The sequence below is a fragment of the Aethalodelphis obliquidens genome, unplaced genomic scaffold, assembly GCF_003676395.1.
Source record: "Aethalodelphis obliquidens isolate GAN/ISIS:26980383/991018 unplaced genomic scaffold, ASM367639v1 scaffold14, whole genome shotgun sequence".
NCBI lineage: Eukaryota > Metazoa > Chordata > Mammalia > Artiodactyla > Delphinidae > Aethalodelphis > Aethalodelphis obliquidens.
The window spans coordinates 28137523-28159476 of NW_020837958.1; the positions used below are offsets into that span (position 1 = coordinate 28137523).

Genomic DNA, 21954 nt, shown 5'->3' on the forward strand with positions numbered 1-21954 from the left:
AATAATGGCCTCTATGGCCCAGTAACAGGTACCAATGGCAGTCATTTTGCTGGCCACGACTGCCACCTCTGAATTTCTCTTTCCAACAGACACAATTTCTCGGGGTTTACTTTGTCTCATCCCAAGAGTTCCTTGCTAATGCCTACGTCTTAGCCGTGCTTCTGTTCCTTGCCCTCCTACTGCAAAGGACATTTCTGCAAGCATCCTACTATGTCGCCATTGAAACTGGAATTAACTTGAGAGGAGCAATACAGGTACTTGAATGATTATTCTTTTCACTAAACAATAAGAACTGCATTATTTGTCCTCACGGACACTCAAGAATGATTCTGCTGTGAATTTATTTTCTTGTTACCCTTTAACAGTGTTTTGAAACAATAACCATTGACAAGGCAGTGTGACATAGTGGAGAGTGCCTTGGGCTGGTCTTGGGAAATGTAGTAGTTCTAGCCCTAGTTCTGCCTTGGACTAGATCTGAGATGTCAACTGCTCAGCCTTGAATGGGACGGACATCACTAATCAGTCACAGCACTTTTTCCTGCTGAATGCAAGTGCAGCCTAAGAATCCGTCTATAAATATTGTTCCAGGGCTCTGTTACCAGACAGTCTTCTTTGGTTACAAAGAAGCATGTTTGACATACCAAGACTAGATAGACTGTAAGATCTATTTGAACTCTTAAATCTTGGGTTGTGACGAGAGAGACGTACCCGGCCTGGTAAGTCCCTGGGTCTAGGTTCTTGTTCCTGTCTGCTGTGGCTTCCTTCTCAGAGTCGGTTGAAAGGATGGTCAAGGTCAGGAAGGATTCAGGGCCCCATTAGGCAAGGTGGTGATGAGCCCCAGTGTTTTTCGTTTTTTGTTTTTTTTTGCGGTACGCGGGCCTCTCACTGTTGTGGCCTCTCCCATTGCGGAGCACAGGCTCCAGATGCACAGGCTCAGCGGCCATGGCTCACAGGCCCAGCTGCTCCACGGCGTATGGAATCTTCCCGGACCGGGGCACGAACCCGTGTCCCCTGCCATCGGCAGGCGGACTCTCAACCACTGCGCCACCAGGGAAGCCCCAAGCCCCAGTGTTTTCATTAGAATTTTGGTTCCACTGTTGGAATGGAGAGACCCAGTGTGATAGTGGTTTAAATAGGATAAAAGTTTGTTTTGCACATTTAGTCAGGGCTGATGCGGCAGCTATACAATCATCAGAGACCTTGGCTCCTTCTGTAATGTTGCTTTGCCAGCCTTCTTACATGACTTTGTCTCATGGTTTAATGTGACTACTGAAATTGCCACTATCGTGTCTACATTTAAACCGACAAGAAGAAAGATGGGACAATAGGAAGGCCTAATGTCTTTTCAAATCATGATGCGGAAGTTGCACAGATCCTCTCCCATCCCACTGGGGAGAAATTGGCCACGTGGCTATACCTAGAGAGGCTAGAAAGTGTGGTCTTTATTCTTTTTCTTTTCTTTTTTTTTTTTTTTTGGCCACACCACACGGCACGTGGGATCTTAGTTTCCCAACCAGGGATCAAACCTATGCCCCCTGCAGTGGAAGTGTGGAGTCCTAACCACTGGGCCATCAGGGAAGTCCCTGGTCTTTATTCTTGACAGCCATATATGCCCTGCTAGAAATTCTTCTTACAGAAAGAAGAGAATGGATAGTGGGGGACAGCTGGCAGATTCTGCCATACCCAGCAATTCCCATGAAGTCAGTAGAACACTAGGAAATTGTGACTAAATCCCAAAGCCAGCTCATTCTTCAGAAATGTTTCTCAGAATCATGAACATTGATTGGTCCTCTGGGAGCCAGGATCAGAGGCATTGCAGAAAAGGAACTGAGAAGAGAAGGGTAGAGCCTGGGCTGGAGACTGTGTCTGGGTCCAAACTCTGGTTATCTTGGTATAGTCCATGTGAGTGGCGCCCCCTGGAGTTGTATAGTGCACAGCTTGGGAAGCTGTCCATCTCCAGTGGTTTTTCATTTCCTCATGAATGTCATCAAGTGAGAAAGGTAGAAAGATCCCAGGAAAATCTAAGACCCTCTAAGACTCATAGGGGTTCAGATCTAGGAGAACCAAGCTATTGCTAGTTCAGAAAACCTCTCTAAAATCCCAAACTCTGTCCAGACCCCTCCAGTGACAGGCAGGCATGTATCACCACAAACAGCAGCCAGTTTCATAGTCAAGCAGTTTTGTAATTAAATCTACTTTCTATTTCTGTCATAAATTACACACTAGCCCAATATTTTCCAATTATACTAAAAAAGCCAAATATGGTTTTTTAATGTATTAGCATGTAATCATTTTTATTAAACTGTCTGAATCTTTTGCACGAATTCATTATGTCCCCGAAAGAAAATGCTGGCATTAATTACGGGAGCAAATTAGAGAAAAACTTCTTCCTTTCAGAGATTTACAGAAATCTATAGATAAGGGTTTATGTCTTCATGAGTTTGAGAACAACGACGGTTCTTGCATGAAAAGTTATGAAGCAAGATTCCTGTATTATATATAATTTTTGACATATACCAGGTTTCGGTCATGTAATTCTCTATATCCTGGTCTTAATAATGCTTTATTTGATAGTTTACTGTATGTTCCTACTTCACTGAAACTAGATTTATTATTATTCTTTAAAGACTGATTGCACATAACTTAGGATGAGCATAGATCTGTCAAAAAATGTCATTGCCATTATATTAAACCTTACCCATGGTATATATAAACTCGTAAAAGACAGAACAGGTTCATGCTTTAAGCAGACCTGACCCATGAAAAAGCCTGGGTTTACACAAAAGATGAATTAAGGGCTGGGAATCCACCTTGCAACAGAATGCACAGTAGAATTTCATTCAAGAGCAGGCATCCCTACAGGGAATGCATTTTTCCTTGTTTAAGGGCACAGAGCCTGACAATTGCCATCTTTCTGGGAGGCACAGTCACCGTGCACATAGAGCTTTTAGGTTCGGAGTTCACAGGGAGCCATTGCCATGGCTGCTCCCCATCTACCCTGGGGAAGGAGAACAAGGTCCTTGGGGTGGCCAGACTCCGGAAGGTGCTGGGGCTGATCGACACAAGCATTTGTCTTACATAAGACCTTCCCAGGCTGAATCCTTGTTTTATTTAAAGGCTCAATTAAGACAGGACTTGGCCCCAGAGCATACCCCCTTTCCCGGGTGAAGAAGCCGCATTAAAACAGATGGCTGCCACCCTTCATCATTTTTATGGCTCTAAAGTGTGTTCTCCACGGACCTCCGGTAAATCAAGAATACAACTGGACGTGAAAATCTGCTTTTAAGATTTAAAAGCTAATTAAGTCCTGTCTCCAAGGGAAAGGGCTTGCTTGCTGGGGAAGTAGCTTGCCATGCTAGCACAGATTCCTCACGCGAATGCTGCCTCTCTGACTTGCTTGAACTATAGTCAATGCCCTTTACCTCTCTGAGCCTTAGTTACTCCATTTGTAAAACTGGAACAATCATGCAGTGCCCTTTACAGAGCTGCTCTGGGGCTCCATGGGGGAATGTCTGAGAAGCCCCTGGCACTTTAGAGACACATGGCATCTGGGGTGGTGATTAGGATGTTGATGATGACAAATGTGAAACACTCTGCTCTCATTTCCAGACCAAAATTTACAATAAAATTATGCACCTGTCCACCTCCAACCTATCCATGGGGGAAATGACTGCCGGACAGATCTGTAACCTGGTAGCCATCGACACCAACCAGCTCATGTGGTTTTTCTTCTTGTGCCCAAACCTCTGGGCTATGCCAGTACAGGTAAGGGATGTGTGCTTTGTTGGGGATTGGGGGACACAAAACCAGAATCCGCTGGTACATGCCCAGTGGCCAGAAGCTCACCGTCTTCCATTCCTTGTTTGCCTGTACCTTCTATCCCCTTGGGGTCTCCATGGAGTGTATGCCTGGGTGTCTATACTGTCTTATACTCTGCAAGTGGTCTAGCCATCTCTCTTGATGATCAGAGAAGGCAGTGTCACTAAGACTTTTGAAATGTAGCCAACCTTAAAAAAAATGTATAGAATAATCATGTGTGGAACACTTTCACAGACATTAAAAGTTATGTTATAGCAGAGTACTTAATTACGTTGAAAAGTGTTCACGATGTATTTTTAAGCAAAAAGAGTAAGTTAAAAATAGTATTCACAGTGTGCTTCCTGCTAAATTGGAATATACACATGTATATATTTGTACAGATTCACACAGGAAAAAAAAGAACTGAAAGTCCTCGTGGTGGGATTACAAGCGATTTTTATTTTGTTTGTGCGTTTCTAAATTCTCCAATAAACCCGTGTTAATTTTGGAAATCTAAAACATGGCATTTCCTAAAGCCAGGCAACTTTTGGGACTGGCTCTGGAGAAGGCATATTCTCCCCCAACAGTAGAATGAGAATCCCCGGCACGGTTTACCTGACTCCTGGCCTCATCTGCTCCATCTCCCATCTGGAGCTCTTCCACCACAGAGTCTGTGATTCCTGCCGTGTGCCTGAAGATGAATCTTCACTCTGGTGCTCAGGCCAGAAACTGAAATCCAAGATCCACTCCCAGAGGGCCTGCAGGCTTCACAGGGGATGCCTGGTATAGCAGAAAGTGTCTGGACTTGGGTGAGGCAGGCTGATTCAAGTACTTAACCTATCTGAGCCTCGGTTTCCTCATCTGGGAAAAGAGGATGATTCCTACCCTCTGGAGGTGTTCTGATGATTCAATTAGATAATGTAAGCAAAGCACCAAGCACAGTGCCTGGCATAGAGTGGTCACTAAGTAAACATCACAGCCCTCTAACTTGCTCACTTTGATGTAAGAACTTTACCAATCCAGAATCCATTGCTTCTTGGGATGTAGAGTCCATAAACCTTAATCTAAAGTGATGTATATTGGTCTTCCTTACCTGTAAAGTTTATATATGTAAGAGACACTAAAGAAAAACAGAAGGAGAGGCTTGCATAGGGAGGCAGCTAGACAAGATTGGATGTAGGGCAGGAAATCTGATGGTCCTTTTTACGGGAACAGCCATATACACCATTCCCTGTTACCACTGACCAACACCCAGATCCCTGTGCCCCCCTCCAGTCTGCCAAGATGGATCAGTGACTACAGAAACTATAGAAGGGCCTGGAGAGCTCATCTAGTAGTCACAGCGTTTTATCGTTTCTCTTGTGTTTCCTTGAACAACCCGTTTTGGAAGATTTTGTCCACCAGACCTGCTGCATTGTTATGGTTACTATTATTTTACTTTTTAAATTTTATTTATTTTTATTTTTATTTTTTTGGCTGCATTGCGTCTTCATTGCTGCGCGTGGGCTTTCTCTAGTTGCGGTGAGCAGGGGCCACTCTTCGTTGCGGTGTGCGGGGCTTCTCATTGCGGTGGCTTCTCTTATTGCAGAGCATGGGCTCCAGGCGCACGGGCTTCAGTAGTTGCAGTGCATGGGCTTCAGTAGTTGCAGCGCACGGGCTTCAGTAGTTGCGGCACACGGGCTCAGTAGCTGTGGCTCGTGGGCTCTAGAGCGCAGGCTCAGTAGTTGTGGCGGACGGGCTTAGTTGCTCCGTGGCAGGTGGGATCTTCCCGGACCGGGGCTCGAACCCATGTCCCCTGCATTGGCAGGCGGATTCTTAACCACTGCGCCACCAGGGAAGTCCCTGGTTACTATCATTAATAGTGTTTGTTGCACATGTACCATTGCTAACAAAACTAAGAGCTGCTAGCCCCTGCCCTGTGCCTGGCCTGCGCAGCCTGTCTCACTTGTGTAATTAACTCTCACAACACCGGGGTTGGGGGGGGGGGGGGGGGGGGGAGATTAGGTAAGAATTTTTACCTCCACAAAGTACTTACATTTCCTTATTTATCATGAAGTATCATTTGATTTTCTGTTTTAATTCCTCAAAGACTGTACCTTTGCCCTTATAGCTTTGACCAGCCTCAAGACACAGTGTTACCACCGGAATTGATACAATTCCTTGGACCAGGTCAGGATTCCATGTGGAGCCTGGTTGGCCACAGGGCACATGAGGCTTTTGATGGTATTGAAATTAGCTCAGGAGCCCCTGTTCCTTTGTCCCCAGGGGCTCACCCTGATTTGTAATCTTTTTTATTCACATATACTTTTTTAAATAACAGTTTTATTGAGATATAATTCACCCATTTAAAGTGTACAATTCACTTTTGCATGTTTACAGAGTTGTGCAACATCATCACAATTTTAGAACACTTTCATCACCCCAAGAAGAAACCGACATCCCCTGGCAGTCACTCCTCATCCCTGCCCCCAGCTCTAAGCAACCACTGATCTACATCTACTTTTGAAAACCTAATGAAACTTTCTTCTCAGAAAAACAAATGTGCATTCACACATTTTGCCTACAATTTAAGGGGCTTTGCAGGCCCTCTGAAGCTTATTGACAGCCATGTCAAAGACCTTGGCCAGAGTGGGGACCTCTGTGCTTCCTCATGCCATGGGCATCAGCGGCCCAGAGAGGGCAGGGACCTTACCCTGGGCCACACAGTGAGCTGGTAGGAGCACCATACCCAGGTATCGCCTTTCTGTGGTTCCCTAGTGACAGAGATCCCATGAGGCTTGTTTGTTTTTAAGAAGGAGGGTCAGGGACTTCTCTGGTGGCCCAGTAGTTAAGACTTTGCCTTCCACTGCAGGGGGTACTGGTTCGATCCCTGCGATCCCTGATGGAGGAGCTAAGATCCCATATGCTTGACAGCCAAAAAACCAAAACATAAACAACAGAAGCAATATTGTAACAAATTCAGTAAAGACTTTAAAAATGGTCCACATCAAAAAAAGATCTTTAAAAAAAGGTCAGCCACCTTGTCTCCAGCTAAGTGTCAGGCACTATTCTAGGTTCTTATCATATATATGTTCATTTAATCTTCACAACAGTCCTGCTAAGGCGGCAATTAAAATTACCATTTTAAAAATGAAGATGCTGAGATGCAAGATTGCACTGCCAGTAAATGCTGGGACTGCATTCAAACTCGGCTGCAGACTCCTGGGACTGTGATCTCCCCACCACTACACGAGATTGCTTTCCTAGCCTGAGACTAGGAGATAAAATAGTCCTTTTATTCCCCACATTTGCTTTGCATACTCAGAATCCCTGATTTCTGGTATGCTCTCTCACAGGGTCCATTCAGACCCCTGCAGAAGGGCAGAGGGGGCAGAAGGGTCTGGGGAGCGTAACAAAGGGTGGCTGAAGTGTGAGGAGGAGCCTGGTGGCAGTAGAAGTCGTCACATCCCCAGCTCTTGCCCCAGCAGCTGCCAGCCTTGGAGGTGGTGGGCGTGCAGACACCGACCCCCCAGCCGGGGCCCTGGCGGTGACTCTGGCAGTGGTCTGAGAGCTTCCCTGGTATCCTGCTCTACCCAAGTTGCTAAACAACACCCCGACTGCCTCCAAATGAGGACAGCTAATGGAAAGAGTGGAGGCCAGGGATAGTTTTCCAGAGGGATGATGGGAGTGGGGGCCAGCAAGAGTAGGAAGGTTTTTCATCTCCTAATGTGCTCCATCCATGCCAGCATTTAACATCAGTTAAACACTGGGAGGCAGGTGGTAAAGGGGTCACTTACCCGCCCCCTAGGAATCTGCTAATGCAGGAGGCATTCTCTAACTAATAGACACCCAGTCTTTGGCCCTTGAGATGGTGCAGGAGCCTAGTGCCAATTTGGTGTAGGGCTCAGGGAGTGCAGGGCCAACCCAGACACACTTTTGTTTTCTATTAAGGAAGCAGCACATCTGTTCCTCTAGAATAAGTCCTGAATTTAGAAGCGTCTGCCTTTGAAGGCGACCTGAGAAGTTGTCATCGTGATGCTTTGGGGGCTGGCAAGAGTAATTTATACTTCTCATAAATATTCAGAAGACAGCTGTCATTTACATAGAGCTAGAAACAGAATGAATTCTCTTTTTAGAGGATGCCTACCAGATTCACTAAAAATTAAAGACACCAGGAGCGTAAGGATGAAAAGTACACTCTTAGACCCTGGACTGGTTTTGTCTGGCATGGATACAGCTATTTTGCTCCTTTGCTTACGTATCACTTTTTTCCAATGAGAGTGAACCATCAGCCTTGAAAACCAGCCAATAGAACAAAAGGTGCTGTCACTCACTGTGCAAACTCACCTCTTAGACCTCCATCTGCAAAAGTAGACATGGAGAGAGTTAATGCCTCAGCCAGCCTTGCAGATAAATACAGTTAGTTACCAGCCCAGAAATTCTCTGCTTGTGTGAGAGCCCATCATGTGAGTCCCTCCTTCTGAAATTGCTTTGTAACACCTCCTCCTCTTTCCCACAAGAAACTTTTGAAAGCTGGACACGAAGGCATGTCCCACTTTAGGGCACTGGGTTACCGGGTGGGGAGGGGGGTGCCAATACCCCCTGGCAGGGAAGCCCCCAGATCAAAGGGAATTCATTCCCATGACCCTCCCTCAGATCATCGTGGGTGTGATTCTCCTTTACTACATCCTTGGAGTCAGTGCCTTAATTGGAGCAGCTGTCATCATTCTGCTGGCTCCAGTGCAGTATTTTGTGGCCACCAAGCTCTCCCAGGCCCAGCGGAGCACACTGGTAAGTATCTGTAGGTGTGCATGCGCCCCCTTTTCCCATCCTTCCCCCATACCGCTCCCTCTCCCCTTACATTAGTGGGTCTCCTCACTCTTCCCCCAGATGTCACCAAACAGTGCCCCCCACACACATCCACACTATGATTGACCTTAAGCAGGTCACTTCAGCTGTCCAGGCCTCGGTTTCTTTGTGAAATGGGATTAATGGAACATCCCCGAGGAGACGGAGGCTGGGCGGAGGCTGGAAAATGGTGAGGGCGTTGACCCACCTCCTTCCTCTTGGGTGGGATGGGGGCAAAAGAAACCCTTCTCTGACTCAGTGACTCCTGGCAGGAGTATTCCAACGAGAGGCTGAAGCAGACCAACGAGATGCTGCGTGGCATCAAACTGCTCAAGCTGTACGCCTGGGAGAACATCTTCCGCACGCGGGTGGAGATGACCCGCAGGAAGGAGATGACCAGCCTCAGGGCCTTCGCCGTCTACACCTCCATCTCCAGTGAGTCCCCCGCAACCAGCCAGCCCTGTGTGCAGCTACTTACATGCCAGGATAGGGTGCCAGGGCTGGGGGAGGAGGTAGGGGTGGCAGAAGTGGGAGACTTCGGGGATCATCCCGTCCAGGAGAGCCTCAAGCTGTCTCTTGTAGCAGAGCTGCCAGAAATCAATGTTCTTCAGCCATTTATCGAGCAAACGTATTGAGAGCCTGCTACGTGCAGGGCCCTGGGCTGGCCCTCAAGGTACAGTGATGAGAGAGATAGATGTGGTCTTTGATGTCTTATTAAGCTGATATGTTATTGAGAGGCAGCAATAAATGAATAAATAACAGCAGTTTTGAATTCTCCCGAGTGTAAGGACTTCTTTTCAATAAGTCAGACTGAGCTGCCAGGGCCTTAAGGAAGCTTTCATCTACCTGGGGCCATGAGAGGTAGAAGATTTCTCTTTAAAGAACAAAAGCTCAAGCTTGAGGTACTCACAGGTGTAGGGACTGAATTTACATTAACCAAGTGGTTTGGGAACCCCAAGCCCCGAAAATAGAGAAAAAAAGACCAAAACTGGTAAAACTCCTATGGTCCCAGAAGACACGCATATTAAAACCATTTTCCAGAGAACATAGGACTCCAGTGGCAAATACTCATGTTAAACAATGAGCTGATAATAAAGAAATAAAAATCCTCCAGAAAAGATGTACCACCAGAGTGAGAGTCAGCAAATAGGAGAATTCGTTCCTCAATACTTCGAGATGATAGAATAGTCTGAAAGAGATAATAAAATAAGTGCTTTAAGGGAACTCCCTGGCAGTCCAAGGGTTAGGACTCTGTGCTTTCGCTGCTGAGCACCAGGGTTTGGTCAGGGAACTAAGATCCCACAAGCTGCACGGCATGGCCAAAAAACAAAACAAAATAAAACCAACAAAATAAGTGTGTTAAGATAATTAAAGGAAGGCACAAGACAAAACAGCAAAAAGAAAGCCAAAAGAACTTCTAAAAATTTAGTTATTGAAATTAATTCAGCTGACCCCCTGGTCAGAGTGGGCATATAGAGGTCAGGTGATGGATGGAGTCCTGGCCCAAGTTTATCTCACAGTTGGTCTAGTGGTTCCATGGATCCACCCCTTTGTGGTTACTGCCCAAGTGCATAATTGGGATGTAGATATTTAGCAGCTAGAAAACCTCACTCTGATTCCCTGATCTGTCCAATTTAAGAGCCATTTTGGTAGGAACGGCCAAGAGGAAGCCCCCAGAGAGAAAAAAATAAAAAAGAAACAATAAACAACTCAGTGTACAGGTTAAATGAATTAACATAGCTGAAGAGAGAATTTGTGAATAAAAAGATAGATCTGTGGAAATTACACAGAATGTGGCAAGGAGAGATAAATGGAAAATGCTTTTGTAAGTTGGGAGAACCATTTTACAGATGGGAAATTGAGGCCCAGAGGGGGGCATCTTCCTGAGGTCACTTCTGAGGTTAATGGCTTGGCTCAGACTAGATCCTCTGGAATCTCTTAGACTCCCAGCCTCATGCTGTTTTCCACCCAGAGCCAGGAACCCAAGTGGGGTGAAGAAAACTGAGGGCACAATGGGCACCATTTTCAGGCTATTGTCTCTGAATAGAGGAGAAACAACCCAGCATGGGCTCTGACAGGAGTGGGAAATAGGGAAGGAAATTAAGAGAGGTAGACACTACGACTACCACCCCCCTCCGGCCGAAGTTGGTTCTCTTGGTGTGGCAGGAAGAGACACACCTGTGGGCATGGCAGTGCTGGGCAGCAGTGGAGGGTGCACCAGATGTGTCTCCCAGAGAGGTGCATGGAGAATGAGGTGGTCCCTCAGGTCACCTGTGTGTTCCTGGCAGTCACGTTGCCTAGCGAGGGGGTCTGGTGGGCTCAAGTGGCCAGCGTCCAACCTGAAGCTTTTCACAAGGTGGGGCTTGCACTGAGCACTTCCTTGTGTCCGGTCAGACCATGGCGTCCTGGTCCAGGCACCAGTGGCCAGGCCACCCACCATCGTGGCACCAGCCATGACACCCTTCTGCAGAAAATCCTGCTAAGAGCTGATTTTCTCAGAATGGAGCGATGAGCATGGCAGTCTTCCTAGATTCTTCACCAAGACACTCCAGGTTCCTCAGCCGTGACCTTGTGGCCTCCAAGCACCCCTGGGCTGAGCACTTGATAGGACAGGAGAAATTAGGCGGGAGCCTCTGGGGAGCTCAGAGAAACCAGTGTCCACACCCTAGGCCCTCTTCAGCCTCTCTGTCAGCTCTGCTTACCCCTGAGCCTGGTCGTGGTAACAGTAACCCCACGCTGTGTACAGACCCGTGAGTTACAGACACCTAGCTTCCAGACACCCCATCAGGGGGAACAGCTGCTGAGGTGGGGGAGGTCTTCCCCCTCCCGGCAATAACGTGGCAGGGTGGAGTAGGGCGGGCTCACTGTTGCTACGACGGGAGAGAGGGAAGGGAAGCCATAAGGAAATTGGGAGCACTGGGTCCCCAAGATTCCTGACAGCAAAGTAGGGACAGCCTCTGGTCACACAGGTGGGGGCAGGTGGCAGCTACTTTGGTTCTAAGAGATGTATGCTTATTTCCTGCAATCCAAACTTCAACCTGCTGGGACATGTTTCCTATGGAAACAACATCATAAGATGCCTAGGTTCCCAGGCTAGCCCACGAAGCCTGTCTAGTAGGTGCTTTTGGTCCTGTGGGGCCCCCAGAAGACTAGCCATGGCTTTGTGAAGGGTCTGGAGCGAGGAGGACCTGGGGCAAGGAGGTTCCACGTTGTCAGGAGCTGAGATGACAGTGGCTCTGGAGCTAAACAGGGGTCTCCCCAGGGCCCCTCACCTGTCCAGTACTTGGTGACCTAGAGAGATAAACAGAGCAGCCCAGGCTGGTTGCTGGAAGAGGGCAGAGAGGAGGAAGGGGACGAGCCCTCCGGGAGAGAGAGCTTTGAAAGCCAAGTGCTGTTTGCTCTGTGTTTACCCTTGCTGGGATGGGTTTCTTTCTGTTGGTCGGCAGTGGGTTGGGGAGAGACAGGGAGTTAGGGTGAGGGCACCGCCAGGCTGCAGTTATATGCTTTGAGTGTGTTTTCATTTACTTCCTCCTGGATTTCCTGCCTTCTGCTCTCTGTCACCCAGAATTAGGACACAGGTCATTAAGCTTGAGGTAATGGGGCATCTTTGATTCTCACCTCTGGCACCAGCCATGGGGTCCTGTGGCCACAAAGGAGCCCTGGAGTCACGTGTCCTGATGGGGCCCATCCTGGTGCTGCCTGCTGGGCTTTCAGTCTGGTCATTGTACACCAGACAGACTGTCAGGCAGACAAGGTTACCTCTGACACTCTGTCTGATGGTCTCACAGTGGCATCACTGAGAGCTCCTGTTTGTGGAGCCTTGAGCTGGTGCATGGCAGGACAGAGCAAGGGGGTGAAAAGGAAATGATACAGTTTCTCTGCCATCAAAATCCAGAATCAGCATTTCCTCTCGAAGAAAAACAGATGTGAGTTACTCAGAGGGCGTTAAGTGAGCCCTGCCCTGAGCTAACCACTGGGAGGGACGCAAGAGACCAAAAGATGTGCTCCTGTTCTCAAGGAGTTTATAGTCTGCTAAGAAGTCAGAGCTAACATACGTGAAACAGTGTGGCAGGGAGCTCTCGACCACGGGGACCTGCTCCACGCTGCTGCCCAGCAAGCCTGACTTCATTTAACCCTCCGAACAACTTTGTGAGGTTTGTAGCACTATTGTCCTATTTTACAGCATGGAAGACTGAGGCTCAGGGAGGTGAAAGGACTCTCTGAGGTCCTCAGCCAATAAATGGCAGAGAACAGAGAAGAAGAAAGCCTGCACGGCCTCAGAGTTCCCACAGAGCTTCGTGCAAGAGGAGGCGTGGCTGCACCTGCCACAGGCAGGGTGTCAATGAGCAGAAGACAAAGTGGGGAAAAGCTGCGAGCGAGTGCTGTGCTCACTCCCCTTAGAAACCAATGCAACCCTTATTTCCTTGCAGAACCCGCGTAGCTCTAGGTGTCCAGTCCAGCCATAAATTTGAGGAAAGCTTTGCAGGGGTGACACAGGGGTCCCAGGCCCTAACTGTCAACCAGTTGACATGCTGCCAGTTCATTCTGTCCTTTGTGCAGCACCCATTCCTCCTCTCTGTGCTAGACTCTCCTGAGGCCCTGGACATTAGAGAGGGGGCTGCACGGTCCTCACCCTCGCAGTCCTGTGGGAGACCATGCCGTGAACAGGGGCCGTGCCTGTGGTTAGAGCCACAGGGTCAGTTCTAAATCCCCCTGTTCTCTTTCATGGGCACACCTGGCCCTGGCCTCCTTTATTTCTTTCGTTCCCTTATCCAATAAATATTTACTGAGCACCCACTATGTGTCAAGCCCTATGCCAGGCCTGGGGGATGCGGCAGGCTGTTCACAGTCTAGTAGGGAAGCCAGACGGGCAGCTGTGTCGTGAGTGACAGGAACAGAAAGTGGAATCCATCAGAGCGGCACCCAACCTCATCTTAGGAGTGGTGGGTGTCAAGGAAGCCTTGTGCTCGGTGAAACCCATTGCCGGTGCCCGTAGGATCCCATGTCAGCCAAGTGAGGGAAGAATGTTCCAGGCACAAAGGCCTAAAGGTGAAAAGGATGACGGGTGTGTCCAAGACTCGAGTATATCACGGTGAGGAGAGGGTAACAAGACCAGATCATGCAGGACCTTGTGTGCTGGGTTTTCTCCTGAGGCAGGAGAGGCATTGAAGGATTTTAAAGGAAAGGTGGGTCTGCCATCTCTTCCAGTGTTCTGTGGTCAGGGGTCTTCCCTCTTCCCACCTGGGTCTGAACCACAGTCAGGTGGTTCACATCAAATGAATGTGACTGGCCTCATGCTATGTTTTGAAAAGCAAAAAACAAGCCCCCAAGCTCGGATGGAGGTGTGGGGTGGGCAGGATGGTGCCTGTGAACCCCATTCACAGGGCACCCAGCACCTGCCCCTCCCCGCAACCCAGGCCCTGGCTGTTCTTGGCAAGTGTCTCCTCCTTGGCGGAGGCCCTGACTCAGAACAGCCAGTGTGCGGGGACAAGGAGACCTCCAGACCTGGTCCGCCTTCCTTCTCCAGCTTCTCTGAACTTCAGCGTCTGCCCTTCCTTCCGCCAGCTGGTACAGCCACAGTGGGTTGCTGATGCATAGCCTGGCGGGGGGGTTTGGGTGTCTGAGGGAGAGCTGGAAGCCTCAATCAGTGTGGCCGTGAGCCTCCTGCCTCGCTTCCACCAACTCCAGCCTCGCTTCCACCACCTCTAGCGCCGGACACACGCCACTGCCTACTTTCCTTCCCTCTGCTGACTTCAGACTGACTACCGGACTGAATAGCTCTGTTCACTTCGAAATGCCTTTCCCCTCCTACAGGTGCAGCCTGCAGTTACTGTGAGCTGGCAGCTCCTCCCCTGGCCCTGGGTAGGGGAGGGGGTGAAGTTAACCAGAGGCACAAATGGCTCACTGTGCCTCCCCGTGCATGGCTTCTGAAATATTTATCAATGTTTTGCAAATGAAAAGCTCCTGCTATTGCAGTGCGCGGGGGGACTGCCACCCACAAGGCCAGACAGCATTCCTTGGCCAAAGCCCGGCGGGCGGCGGGCGGGGGGTGCAGTTGATCTGAGCCCTGCTTTGTTTTCAGTTGATCTGTTGTTTTGTTTTGTTTGGGGGGTATGAAAAGCTGACACAGTTGTTCACTACGGAACCCCCAGAACACAACACAATGCCTGAAACAGCGGAGACCCTCAAAAAAGAATTTCTGAATGAATATTTCTTAAAGGATGGAGGGGCAGTATTAAAACAATAGGTACCCTTATCTCTACTCCATTACAAAAAGGCTTTCCCTCTTGAAGGTAGCCTTTCTGACCTGCCTACATGCAACTAAACTTTTCCATAACAGCATCACACTCACACATCGTTTCATAATCTTCTGCTTTCACTTAGTGTTATTTAACAGTATTCCCTACTCCCTAACATTCAAGGGTTGAGCACTGTCATGTCCTTCTTTTTTTCATTGTTTCCTAGATCAAATCTAAGTGAGTCAGCCCACCCCATGCCAAAGTTGGAGAGAAATCTATTCTTGGTTATATTTCCCACTCCTCCGCTGCCTTTAATGTCCCATCGGCCCTTATGTGGTTCAGGAAAATGGAGGCTCCCCGGAGTTGCCTTTTTCCCTCATTTACTAAAACAGCTGATCCTGTTGGATGTTTCCAGTTTACTTGGTTTCAGGGGTTCGTTGCTGTGGTTGTGGTTTTTGTGTTGCTGTGACAGGCAGTGCTGCAGCTAACAGCATCTTGCTGAGGGCTTTGTGCTTCTCTTGAGTGATTATTCAGGATAAATTTCCAGGAGAGGGATGGTAGGATCAGACGTCTGAACTGTGCAGCTCTAGCTACAAAGCACCAGACTGCTTTCTGAGTGAGTGTACCAATTTATAATCTAACTTCCAAGCCTATTCTTCAGCTGGAAGTTGAGCCCCCGTGTGTGGGGGAGGGGTCTTGGCCTGGGGCAGGGGCCGAGGTGGGGTGCACAGGTACCTTTTGACAGGATGGGCAGGAGAGGAACAGAAGGTGGCCCCTGCCTGAGGGAGCTCCCTGGAGGAACTGCCTTGGAGGGGAGGGACGAGGCTAACTGTCTTTACAGCTTCATTGTTGGTGATGGTCAATGGCCCAGGCCTGATGGACATCCTCCTCTCCCTCCCTCTCCCCAGCCAGTGATGGCCATGCTCTGTCCTGTGTCCCAGATCTGGGTTCCTTATGCTGTGGGAAAACCAATAATGCTTATCCTGCCCCCTGCAGTACGAGAGGGCTGTGAGGGAGGGCTGTGGCATTGAGGTGGGCACCAGGAGACCATGGAACCTTCATCAAGAAGGGCAATTAAGGGCTTCCCTGGTGGCACAGTGGTTGAGAGTCTGCCTGCCGATGCAGGGGACACAGGTTCGTGCCCCGGTCCAGGAGGATCCCACATGCTGCGGAGCGGCTGGGCCCGTGAGCCATGGCCGCTGAGCCTGCGCGTCCGGAGCCTGTGCTCCGCAACGGGAGAGGCCACAGCAGTGAGAGGCCCGCGTACCACAAAAAAAAAAAAAAAGAAGGGCAATTAAATCATCGTCATGTGTGATATTAGTGTTGATAAAAAGCCTTGTGGTCGGAGAGATTGGCAGTGCCCCAAGGGCTCCAGCCATATCTTCTCCATGAGACAGGGAACCCTCCAATGGCAGGGCGCATAGATTGGGGATTCCCCAAGGATGGGCACAATATCTTTCCTATCTGCTTGGGAACCCCGTATGGGCATGTTTCCTCTTTCCCCATCCTATAAGGTGTCTCCTGGGAGCATAGTTCCTCCTGTCTCCTTCCTCAGACTGGGAGCCCCCTGAGAATGGGGACCACGTTCTTCCACTCCCTTGGGGTTCCACATCTCCATGTATGTACTAGGTGGTGCAGGACTCTTGGAGTAAGTAGACAATCAGCTTCTCGGAATGGTGTTGACGGTCTGGAATTCTTCAGAGTGTCAAACACTTCGCCATTCATTAAACAGGGGCCATGTGCACAGGCTCTGCCCTTGGCCTCTGGCTCCTGGCTCCTGGCTCCTCCTTTAATTTAGCTAATGTCAGAACCAGACTCCTTTCTGCGCTGGCCTGGAAGAGGCTGCTGGAAGGAAGGAGGAGGAGGTGGGAAGGTGGCAGCTAGGATGGGCGTCTCTTACTCCAGGAGGGCTACTCTCTCTGGAAGTTCTGGCCTGGGATCAGGGCACTCTTGGGCATCTCACAGCTTGGACCAGAGGAGCAGGGCTAAGCTAGCAGCCCATGAGGTATAATACTCAGGTAGCACTGAGGCATCACAGAGGCCTGTTCCCTGCATTACCTGCTCTCACCTTGGAGAGAGCCAGAGCATGTGAACAAGTAAGTACAAGTTTACGAAAATCAGGTGAAGAAACCGAGGCTCAGAGAAGGTGAACGATCAGCCCAAGATTACACAGCTTAGAAATAATGGGGACTCCGCCCTTCTCTGACTTTAAGTCCAGATCTCTTTGCTCTTTGGGGTCCCTATGAAGAGCCTGAGGGCCACACCATAAACAGAATAAGGAGAGGGCCTCTGTTGCAGCAAACCAACTGTCCCACCTGGGCGTGGGCTGTCAGCCTTAGAGCTAAGGCAGACCCTGCTTCCAGCTGTCCTCAGTCACTAATACCTCAGTGTGAATGCGTTTGAAATCCTTCCTAAGAGCCATGGGAGACTGGGAAGCCTCTCAGCCTCAGAGTGAGCCAGGGATTCAAGGACCAGACGTAGAGGAAGGAGTAGCAACTTGGTGCCCCCAGAAACACATGCTGCTGACCTCATGGTTGACCACAGTCTGCCAGCTCTCCAATCCCTTCCCCTGCCACTTTCTCACAGGGCTTTCTTCACACTGTCCACATGGAGCAGAGTAAGAGCATTTCAACCTTTATTTAAAGGCTTAAGTCTCAGTGATGGAGATAAGCGTCCTGAGGGACACACGTTAGGAGCTGGAGGTGCCACAGAGCTAGAGTTCTGCCCAGCTCCACCCCGCAGGCTGGGGAAAGGACCCCAGAGGCTGCCCTGCCTTCACACCAACCTGGGCAGCTTCACTTCCAGCCATCTCCTTCCTCCCACTAAACTCCCCCTGTGCTTCCTCCGCAGTTTTCATGAACACGGCCATCCCCATCGCAGCCGTCCTCATCGTAAGTGGATCCTTTCTTCGTCTCCCGGTGAGAGTTGGTTGGGCGGGGTGGGGAAGGCTGTTTGGCGTGAGAGGCACCCAGGGTTTGGCCTTTCTGCACAGGGGCTTCGGAAGATGGGCTCAGTAGCAGGACTGAGAATAGGGTGCTGGATGGAGAGTCTATATATGCAGCCAGTCCCTCCTCCACTGCCCCACTCCAGGCAGACAGGACCTCCAACCCCTGGCCTGGAAGACCTGACGCTTAGTCTCTAGAGCAATTAAACTTTCTTTAAAAGAAAAAAAAAAAAAACAACTATCAAACCTCTTCATTATAAAAGTGAAAATTCTGCATTATAAAAGTAAAAATTTCTACAATGTTTTTGTAGAAATTTTGGGAAATACAGAAGGGAAAGGGCAAAGAGAACTTAAATCACCCATAATCCCACTGGCAACAAAGTTAATGTGTTTTTCTCCAGTCTGTTTTTGATTCACAGAATACGGCATTTTTACAAAATTAGGATTGTGCTTCCTATGCAGGTTTGTAAACTGCTTTTTAAAATTTAAGAATATGACACGAAGAATTCTCCATGCCATTAAATATGACAATGGTGGTTTTCTAAAGCAATTTTGACCAAAGCTGAGTAGGAGCTGAACAGTGGGGGCCGGCAGTGTGCCCCTCAGAAAGGCCCCACTCCCACAGCCCCTCACCCGGGGCTCCCATCCCTGGCTGCTGTGACTTTCCCCCGGGGCCGGCGTCCCTGAACTGTGACGAGCTCACAGCCTGTCAGTCACACTTGGGAATTCACTTTCAACGTGACTTACTGACTTGGTTCCTGGCCTGGTTCCCTGGGGAACTCTGGGTAGCAGAGGCCACGGAGCCGAGCCAGGTACCCGGAGGCTGGGGGCCAGGTGGCAGGCGAAGAGGTGGTTTTGTGATGACCGTGTTTACGTTTCCGACTGAGGACTACAGTCTGAGAGGGCAGAGCTGACCTACCCTGAGGGCTCCTCCCTGGTCATTCCTGGAATGAAGGAGGCAGGGCAGGGAGGGACGGTTCCATGAGATGGCTGTGAGAATGGTGGTGTCTCCAACCCAAAGGTCCCCTAGGTCCCCTGCTTCCCGCCTCTCATTTCCTTCCCAGGGCTGAGGGCTGCCAGTGCGGGAGGGGCCCACACTCTGAGTCACGCTCTGCTCTGTCGCATGTGTGCCTCTGTCCGCAGACCTTCGTGGGCCACGTCAGCTTCTTCAAAGAGGCCGACTTCTCCCCTTCGGTAGCCTTTGCCTCCCTCTCCCTCTTCCACATCCTGGTGACGCCACTGTTCCTGCTGTCCAGTGTGGTCCGGTCCACAGTCAAAGCTCTGGTCAGGTGAGAGGAGGGTCCAGCAAGGGCAGTGGTCAGGCCGCTCATGTGTCGGCCCCAGGGCTCACTCTGGTCACTGCTACAACCACAGCTGTTTGGTCCCAGGACATGCCTGCCCGTTGATCTGGGCTTCACTGAAGCTGGTTGTGGTTGGTCAGAGGGACATGGGCCATGTGTAGCTTCCCTCCCTCTAGTCCCTGAGAAGGACTAGCCAACGTGCTTACATCCTGCAAGGAGAGTGTCACCTCCGAGAGAACTCCATAAAAAGGAAATTCAACATTGAGCCAAATTTGGTATAACCTCATCAATTCTAACCATTGGTCCTAGTTCTGCCTTCCGGGGCCCCACAGAATGAGCGCCATCCCTCCCGCACATGACAACCCCTCAGATTTCAGAAGGTATCCCCAAAATCTTGGTCTTCCCCAAGCTGAACATCCCCTGTTCTCTCCACGGGTCTCAGCGCCTTCACAGCCCCGCTCAGTGGAGCAGCTCCCTCCAGGTGCCTGTACACCCTGTCCCCAGTTGGCTCGCACTCTGGGAGGCCCCACCTCTGGGCTCTAGAGCCCAGTGGTGACTCTGCCCCTCTCCCAGAGGCATTGCCTTCTTGGGAGTGAAAGCCTGAAGGTAGAAGGCTGAGGCTCTGGCTGGAGAATGCCACAGCTGGAGTGCGAAGATCTCCTTAGGCCTTTGAAACAGCTCCTTGAAAGCAAGGGCCAGTCGTGCCACTGGGGAGAGCTGGCTGTGTCCTTTCTCATCACCAATGGGACCAGACAGTAACAAATGTCCTCTGTACCCAAGCCGCTCCAGCCTTGAGGGAAGTGACACCCCTGTCTCAGGGACCCTGGCAAGTCCGAGGCAGCTGGCAGGGAGGGGTAGCTGTTGGAATGAAGTAGCTGATGGAAGGAGGGTCAAGGATGGAAGGGGTCATAACGCAGTAGAACTGTGGTCATAGGAGTATCTGACTAGGGAGTAGCCGGCTGGAAAGGGATTAGCTCCCGTTTCCAGGGTTGGCTATGCTGACTCACTTTTGTTGGCCGTGGCATTGTGACTTCTAATGATCAGCCCTCCTCCCCCACCCACACCCCAGCCTGTGATTCTGTGTAGAACCCACAGATTCAAGGATGCTACACCTATGGAAAATCCCTTGCCTGAGTCAGAAGTATTTCTATGTAAACCGTTCTCATGTCACCATCATCAGAATACCTAAGGCCTTTTTATTTATTTATTTATTTATTTATTTATTTGCGGTACGCTGGCCTCTCACTGCTGTGGCCTCTCCCGTTGCGGAGCACAGGCTCCAGACGCGCAGGCTCAGCAGCCATGGCTTATGGGCCTAGCCGTTCCGTGGCATGCGGGATCCTCCCGGACCAGGGCACGAACCTGCGCCCCCTGAATCGGCAGGCGGACTCCCAACCACTGTGCCACCATGGAAGCCCGCTAAGCCCTTTTTAAAGAGGGAGACCAGACTCTGGGCTGAAAGTGGGAACAGGACACAGCCTGAAGGTTGACCCCAAGGCCAGCTCCTCCCCTCCCCCACAGCCCCTGCCAAGTCGTGTTGGAACAAGGACAGAGCGGGAAGCGGACGAGGCTGGCTGTCTGCTCCTGCTGTGGGGAGGGGGTGTCATGCCCAGAACAGAAATGGGTGGGGGTGGCCCCAGGCTGTTGGACATTTAAGCAAAAGGTGGGAGAGGGGTACACAAACAATTCTCAAGATCCCCCAGGCATCTTGCCCACCCCCAGGGATAAGAGAGAATGAATCAAAAGAGTGAAGCTTCTGGAACCTCCTCTGAGTCCATAAAGAAATCCCAGGGGTGGAGCCTTTTCCTCCATGAGTTGGGAATAATACCTCTTCCACACCTCCCCCAGCAAGATCAAATTATATTATGGGGATTAAATTATGTGCTTATGAAGTATTTAACAGTGTTTCATGTATATTACGTGATCGAAAAATATCAGTTGTGGTTGATAACCAATCCTAATCCTAACTAACCTAAAAGTAACTGGTAAAGCCCAACATCCTTCAGTCTAATAACTCAAGACTAATCAACTTTAACGCTAACCCTAAAACTAGCCAATCCCACCTGATCCACGCCCTAACCTACTCCAGCTGACTAGTAGACCCTAACCAACCTTGGTAACACCTATCGCCCCCCATGGGATGCCCCCTGTCTGTCCCCTCCAGTGTGGGCTTTTTGAGGGCCACACCTAGAACCTGGCATCTTCTCAGAGCTGCTCTCTCAGGCCTCGCCCTCCTCCCTCTCCCCTCCCCTCTGCCCTGGGCAGGGTGAGGGGTGTCTGCACTTCCTCTGCAGCGTGCAGAAGCTGAGTGAGTTCCTGTCCAGCGCAGAGATCCGCGAGGAGCAGTGTGCTCCCCGGGAGCCCGAGCCCCGGGGCCAGGCCAGCAAGTACCAGGCGGTGGTGAGTGTCCAGCGTCCCCTTGCCATACCTCCCCACACACACAGTGTTTTTCTTTAATGCATGCAGCTCGTTCCCTGCTGGTCCTGCCTCAGCCTTTCCTCACTGGGGGGGAGCTCCCTTCCCTGCACGGCTCCTCCCCTGGGCCCTCACCTCCTCCTAACCATCCCCAGCCCCTCAAGGTTGTGAATCGCAAGCGTCCAGCCTGGGAGGATTGTCGGGGCATCATGGGTCCACTGCAGAGCCTGACCCCCAGTGCAGATGGGGATGCCGAAAACTGCTGTGTCCAGGTGAGTCTGAGACCCCACAGCCCGACGCTCGCCACCCAGCGCCAACTCCAGGAGGAAACACTAAATCTGAAGTGCCAGAGACCTGTGTGCTGAGCCCTCTGCCCTGGAGGTCACCCTGGCTGCCTGCAGAGTCCATAGGAGTCCTGAGACCAGGGACA

At 50.3% G+C, this 21954-nt stretch overlaps 1 protein-coding gene across 10 annotated transcripts in view; it reads left to right on the forward strand.

Moving 5' to 3' along the window:
- Positions 1 to 21954, forward strand: part of ABCC8 (ATP binding cassette subfamily C member 8) — a 75897-nt gene that overhangs the window by 22018 nt on the left and 31925 nt on the right. For 5 of the 10 annotated variants that reach the window (XM_027115270.1, XM_027115271.1, XM_027115275.1 and 2 more), the window contains 8 exons: positions 90 to 254; positions 3610 to 3765; positions 8434 to 8568; positions 8898 to 9060; positions 17715 to 17782; positions 18952 to 19097; positions 21404 to 21509; positions 21680 to 21796. In XM_027115270.1, the coding sequence (XP_026971071.1) occupies positions 90 to 254; positions 3610 to 3765; positions 8434 to 8568; positions 8898 to 9060; positions 17715 to 17782; positions 18952 to 19097; positions 21404 to 21509; positions 21680 to 21796 (1056 nt within the window). The remainder of the gene's footprint in view (positions 1 to 89; positions 255 to 3609; positions 3766 to 8433; positions 8569 to 8897; positions 9061 to 17714; positions 17783 to 18951; positions 19098 to 21403; positions 21510 to 21679; positions 21797 to 21954) is intronic. The other 5 variants (XM_027115278.1, XM_027115272.1, XM_027115273.1 and 2 more) reach the window with 4 other exon arrangements.